Source organism: Ixodes scapularis, unplaced genomic scaffold (assembly GCF_016920785.2).
Source record: "Ixodes scapularis isolate PalLabHiFi unplaced genomic scaffold, ASM1692078v2 PGA_scaffold2__306_contigs__length_199485367, whole genome shotgun sequence".
Classification (NCBI taxonomy): domain Eukaryota; kingdom Metazoa; phylum Arthropoda; class Arachnida; order Ixodida; family Ixodidae; genus Ixodes; species Ixodes scapularis.
This window is the reverse complement of record NW_024609857.1, coordinates 154751392-154758181: the sequence shown is the minus strand read 5'-3', so window position 1 is coordinate 154758181 and position 6790 is coordinate 154751392. Positions and strand designations below refer to the sequence as shown.

Below are 6790 nucleotides of genomic sequence, written 5' to 3'. Positions count from 1 at the left end.
TCACATCTTAGTGGGATAAACCACGCGTTGTTATTATAGTCTGTGTCAGGTTAAGACTAAAATGAAATCCCTCCAACCCCTTTTCACTTTAGCAAATCGAGCGCTGGAAAGGAGGTCGCGTCCTCTCCAGAATTCGCTCTGCTAAAGTGGAATAAGGTAGGACGAGCTTTTCCTGTACTCTTAAGCAGTCACCGCATACAGTGATTTTTTGGAAGCTGCAGCCAATCAATCTGCTTCCTCATTCCCTGGAATCCCAACGTGACTTGGCACCCGACAAATTTTTATGCCACATTCAAGAAATGCGTGGATCTGGCATTTCTTGGATGTGGCATTTAAAGCTCAATTTATTTTACCTCATACATGTTGAGTAAAAATATTCTTTGTAGGAAGTCATGAGGAAACGGCGATTAACCCACTTTGTGAAACGACCAAGAAAATAGCTTTCCTAAGATTGTTTTCCAGTTTGTGTTGTAGCGGCTAGTAAGATGCCATAGAGCTACGCGGTAAAAATGCTTGCTACACAGTGAAGCTTTATAGCTTTTTGTGATTGAACCAGACTATAACACACAGCCAACAAAGGACTGGGTGGAGACCAAAGAAATCCATAGTAGAAGAATGACAGAGGACTACGTCTCAAGCTCAGCATAGAGTGAGGCGTATCCTATGTCATTCTGTTAATTTTTCTTCCCATTTGTATTTTTTGCATTTTCTAACCAGCCTTATGTGGATCAGTTCTCTTAAGCATCCCAAAGCAATGGCCATGATCAGGTTTAACTGACCAAATGGAAGTCCCTGATACGGCACAATATCAGTATCCGCCAGCAGCCCAACTCCCACCAACCGATCTGTGCCAATGACGACATCAGTTGTCGTCTCTGACTTGAGAGAGGCGTGCTTTTTTAATACCCTATTGAAATTTTTGTGTTAAAGAGAGATTGCATCGTATTTCTGCACAGATACACTCTAAAAGGTTGAGATCATCCTAATGTCACATGACTTCTTGGAGGACTTCCCTTTTCCTTCACCAATTGGAGTAGAACTTCGGGCTGGAGCATTTTTATGATCACCTCATCTACTTCGCTTCAAAGGCGATCAAGTTTTGTAGGAGGAAGTGTTGGAACGCTGAGTGAACAGCAAATGTAATTACCGTAAACACAGTGGCCTAATTTTTGTCACTTCTGGAATCCGCCTACAGAAAGGAGTTATGCATGATCGCAGGACCTAAATGACATCTTTGTTACAGTATTTATATTACACCGCCGCATTAATGCCATATTGCCTATAGAAGGCTCATGCTAAATAAGGATGATAATTCAAAGTTTCGCAAGCAATGTTCGAAGGCAGAAGAACACTGGAGAGTGACTCCTGCCAACGAGATGGTGACATGCAGTGAGACAAATTTCACACGTTAGTGAATCTGAAACCAGCAAATATGCTCGAAAAACGTCGCTGTTAATATATATATATATATATATATATATATATATACAATACATTTGTTTTCCAGTATATTAAAAAAAAGAAAAAAAATGAAAGCCGTGTACAAATCCCTGTAACGCCGAATTGGAGTGAAGCTCTTGAGGAGGAGTAGGGAAGGGTACTGAGGGGGTCACGTCACCTGCGGGTAGTCACGTGACCCCGGGGGGGGTCACGTGATCTCGGGGGGGGGGGGGGGGGGTCACGTGACCTTGGAGGGGGGGTCACGTGACCTCCGGAGGGGGGACCTCGGGGGGAGTCACGTGACCTCGAGGGGGGTCACGTGACCTTGGGGGAGTCACGTGACCCCCCCCCCCCCCCCGGTTACGCCGACGCCGACGCCGCTCAGGCTGGATACGGGCCCCTAAGAGCTGCGCTCTAAAACCGAGGACGCTGTGATTTGGTGCATTACATGATGGCCATCCCACGCAGTAGCGAAGACTGAGCGGCAGGTCTGGTGCGAAGCTATCCAAAGAGGAGGCTGTTCAACACCACCGGTCGCTCATCGGACGGCGGTTCCAGCTCTGGAGATCTCAAGACAGTCAAGCCACCTACTAAATGCAAGTTACATGAATTTAATTGAAATTCTCTTGAGTTTCTTTTTATATAGCGCCTCATTGCTCGCAATAATAGCATCACCTCATGTTATACTTGGCTAAAATTTTACAAAACAATGACGTAGTGAATTATACACATCATAAATGAGGTTCTTTGGAGGATCGATGGGGCCAATCGTGTTAGAGCAGCGGAAGTCGCAGCATGTGGAGCGAAAGTTCGGGCTATAGAACCTAGATATCCTCGGTTTAATTTCCACCCATATCTGACTACTTCTTTTATGTGTCAGTACTGTGGCGCATGGAAACAATTTAAAATTTGCAGCATAAAGTAATATTGCCGTACCTCACGGTACGACGTTCTTCATGCTTTCTAAACATTAATGTTTATTTGCTTTGCCTTCGAGGTCAGCCTTTTGTAGGTGTACGTTTTTTTCCCTATTGTAGGACGTAATTTAATTTTATCGTAGGATGTAATGTAAGTAAGTTTAAAATGTTACACAGGTATCTTCATTCGCCATTCTTGGTTGCATTCATTTGTTGTGTATCAACTGAATTGAATTATTTCTCTTGGTGACAATATCCTGGAAATTATGCATGTCTATTGTACAGTCTATTTTGAAGTAGCTTTGTAAGGAACCTTCTAAGCACTGCTATGTGTCGGATCGTAATAATGCAGTCAAGATACAAACTATTTTGTATTTTGTTGTTTGATCACTTATTTTATTATTTTCAGGTATTCTTCACATAACATATAGAAACAAAAATCCCGATGTTTCGGCGCCAACACGGTCTCTTTGTCACGGCTGACTGTGAAGTGGACGGTGTCTGTTCGAATTCCAGCCCGTGGGTCCGCGTGAAAATGAGGCCGAAATAGGAACTCAATAATGCTAATCATATAAGAAAATCTGCCTTGTTCTTTTAGAGATTTTAAACATTGTTCGTGAAGTTGACTGTGCTCGAGACGAAAAATATTTTATTTTCCTTTATTTTCTCTAGGATATTATGTCAAACTTTGATGAACAACGGGCTTGCTTTTCGGCCAGTACTACTAGACATTTCCGGACAATATCCTTGACTTCAGCTCCTGCCTCAGAATCTTCCCGTTTTCTGACTTTGGTAGAGATTTCATAAAAACCACGCCGCCGTAGAGATACTTGAAGGTCGCTGTTTGACCTGCAAACAACACAGTAACATTTCACCAAAAAGAATACTGAAAGAGCGTTCGGCTGAAAATATCTGCAGCTACCAAACGGGTGGAAAGTGTTATTCAATAACTCCTCTTTCCGCACATCGTTTGTCTCAGAGTATTTTACTCGTACTTCTCATGCTATACAAAAATAAAATTGACCCCTATAAAAGAGGCTCCTCTCAACGGGGTCAAATCTTGAGTGAACTTTGCCGCCCTTCTAGGCACCGCTAAAGTAAGGGACGATTGTTTATTTGTTTATTGTTTATTGAAATAACCCCACAGCGCCCGTGAGGGCATTATAGCGGGGGAGGGGCAAATACAAAATGAACATGACGCCAAAGAACTCTTAAATTGCCTAAACAGTCAAAACTCAAAATGTGACTTACCAGGAGAAATCAACATGAAAATAAAGACAAACGTAAACCCAAACCAGCGTAAAACTAGACACTGCACTCGTGAATATATATAGAAAAAGCTGAAGTTTGTAGAAATAACAGGTTTTAAGAATCTGACAATGCCTGATAAAATTGATAGCTTACGCTTGTTGAGACGATCTCTTCAGGTAAATTGTTCCAGTTGAGTATTGTACAAGGAAAAAATGAGTATTTGTAAATGTCTGTTCTGCTGGAAAAAGGCCTAATTTTTCTGCTATGATCCAGGCGCCGAGAGATAAAGTGAGGTGGAAGTAAATAACGCATTTTGTCAATTCCACACTGATCGTAATATATGCTGTGAAGGAGTTTCAGGCGGAAGCATTTACGACGATTCAGTAGAGGCTGCCAGTTAAGATCGCGTTTCATGGCAGTTACACTTTGACCACGCGAGTATGCATTAAGGACAAATCTGGCGGCTCTGTTTTGTATCAGTTCTATACTATTTATCAGGTACTGCTGGTGGGGATCCCAAACTTCTGAAGCGTACTCTAGAATGGGCCGAATATTTGTGAGATACAGGGTGTTTTTGACCTCTTTAGGTGAATTTTTGAAATTACGTTTGATGAAGCCTAGCATCCGATTAGCTTTAGCAGTCATATACTCAATGTGAAAGCGCCATGACAAATCGTGGGAAAAGTAAACGCCTAAATATTTTACTTGTGGTGACATGTTGATGGGAATGTCGTTAATCTGGTACATGGTGGTGATAGGGTTACACTTTCTAGTTACACGGACAAAGTGACATTTGTTAACGTTCAAATCCATTCCCCAAGTACTGCACCAGTTTGCTATGCGGTCAAGGTCGGCCTGCAGAGTGATACAATCGTTGACCGAACTTACTGCTCGATAAATTATACAATCGTCAGCATACAGGCTTATACTAGAAAAAACGTCTACAACAATGTCATTGATAAATATTAAAAATAAAAGCGGCCCCAACACCGAACCCTGGGGTACACCAGAAGTGACGGAAATAAAATCAGATGACTTGCCATTAATTAACACTGCTTGAGTCCTGCCACTTAGGTAATCTGCTAACCACCCTAGAACTTTACCATCTATTTTTAAGGACTTCATTTTATGCAGAATAAATTTATGTGGCACGAGATCAAAAGCTTTCCGGAAATCAAGAAAAATACAATCTGTTTGAAGGCCTTTATCGTATGCATTTGCTAGGTCATGGTAAAATTCTACTAGCTGAGTAGTGCATGACAAGCCTGGGCGGAACCCGTGCTGGGATGGAGTGAAAAAATTATTTGACTGTAAATGTTGAGCGATACTTGTGTAGATCACATGTTCCATAAGTTTAGAAGACGTGCTTAGCAACGATATGGGCCTGTAATTTTCAACTTTGTTTTTGGGGCCGCTTTTATGCACAGGCACAACATGAGCTTTCTTCCAGTCAGAAGGCAAAATACTATCTGATATAGATCTGGTAAACAGGACGTGCAAGAACATAGCGAGTATACCTGCGCATTCCTTAAGAATCTTGTTAGGAATGCCATCAGCACCTGGAGACTTATCAGTTTTAAGTGACCCCAGAAGTTTAACCAGTCCGTCAGAGTGGAATTCAATTTCCGGCATGTCACGGAATTCATTTACTGCGTTTGGCAGAGCCAAGTGCACCGCAGTTATTGGGGGAGAAAAAACTGATTGGAAGTGTGTACTAAAGCATGTAGCTTTTGCTTGGTCATCGTGTATGGTCTGTTCAAGTTCTTCAATTGGTGGTATGCCAACCTGGTCCTTCTTGTTGCTTTTTACCAATTTCCAGAATTCTTTAGGGCTCCTTTTAAGACGGTCACTTAATGTGCTCTGAAAAACATTTTTAGCTAATTTAAGTTTTCTTTTGTAGAGTTTACTTAGGTCGCGTAACCGATTAAGGGACGCGGCAATAGAAGTCCTGCGGAAAGTTAAGTATGCGCGCTTCTTTTTCCTCAAAATTTGCCGTAACTCTCTATTTATCCAAGGTTTGTTTTTTTGCTTTCTTGGAGAGAATAGCTTGTGTGGGATGTAAGTGTCGATTAAGGCAGTAAGCTTAGTTTTAAAAATGTTCCACAGGGTTTCAACGTCCATCTCATAGCTGTGCATTTCAAAAATGGAAAAAAACGCTACAAGTTCGTCAGCAAGGCTAGCGTAATTGCCCTGGTCGTAAAAATAAATCCTGCGTGGGGACTGCAGAGCCGATAGCGGACGTTTACACTGTATACTTGCTGTAACTATGTCGTGATCGCTAATGCCCGGAAGGTTTGTGACTGCAGAAACAACTGTTCTGGAATCGCAAAGAAGGAGGTCTAGTGTACTTGATCTATTGAAGTCCACTCTGGTTGGTTCAGTGACGTATTGAGACAACCCAAAGCTTGAGACAAAGTGAGAAAATGTCGTGTATAATATCGAAGAGCCGGTAGTTAACATTTGCTTATCGTGCCATGTTATGTCAGGCAGGTTAAAGTCACCCCCAAGTACAAGATAATCACTTGAGATGGAAGACAGCTCATCAGATAGGGATAACAGTGATTCATGGGTTGCGCTGGGGGGCCGGTAATATGATCCGATAGCTAGGGTTTCCCCGGAATTTAGCTAAATCTTACACCAAACCGATTCACACGATGAACAAGGAACATTTATTTGCGAACTCTGAAGGTCGTTTGCTATCAGTAAAAAAAAAAAACGATGTCTAATTTCCGTTGAAACTAGGAATACGAGGCCGATAGCGTACTTATTCTTGTAGTTTATAGATTGGGGATGGGGAGGGAATTGGATGTTTAGTGGAATTGTAGCGTTAGCGTTCTGGTATATCTTTTATTTATTAGCACGTACGAGCGAACTTTTTTTATTATGTTCGCCGGGGGGGAGGGGGGGGGGGATGTTGGCCTCGGGGGGGGGGGGGGGGGGGGGGGGGGAGGGCGGTGGAGCGCTACGTGTTAATCCGTTATGACATTATATTGTGACCTTTACATGCACTACTGCAAAGAAAAGATTGTTGAATTAAACATCTGCCATTCTCTACCGGATCTATCTATCAATATTGTCACGAATTAAGGCGACGAGAAGGCGAAACTTGAACTGAAAATAAAGGTTAAATGGGCGAACTTCTGCCAACAAAAATAGGTAACGAAAGAGCGTCGAGGGAGCAG

The 6790-nt window shown here is 42.3% G+C and overlaps 1 protein-coding gene across 1 annotated transcript in view; it reads right to left on the bottom strand.

Moving 5' to 3' along the window:
* Nucleotides 1-3081: 3081 nt before the first annotated feature.
* Nucleotides 3082-6790, bottom strand: part of LOC120840788 (4-coumarate--CoA ligase 5-like) — a 58508-nt gene continuing 54799 nt past the window's right edge. The window contains exon 9 of the mRNA XM_040211500.1: nt 3082-3206. Coding sequence (XP_040067434.1) covers nt 3082-3206 — 125 coding nt within the window. The remainder of the gene's footprint in view (nt 3207-6790) is intronic.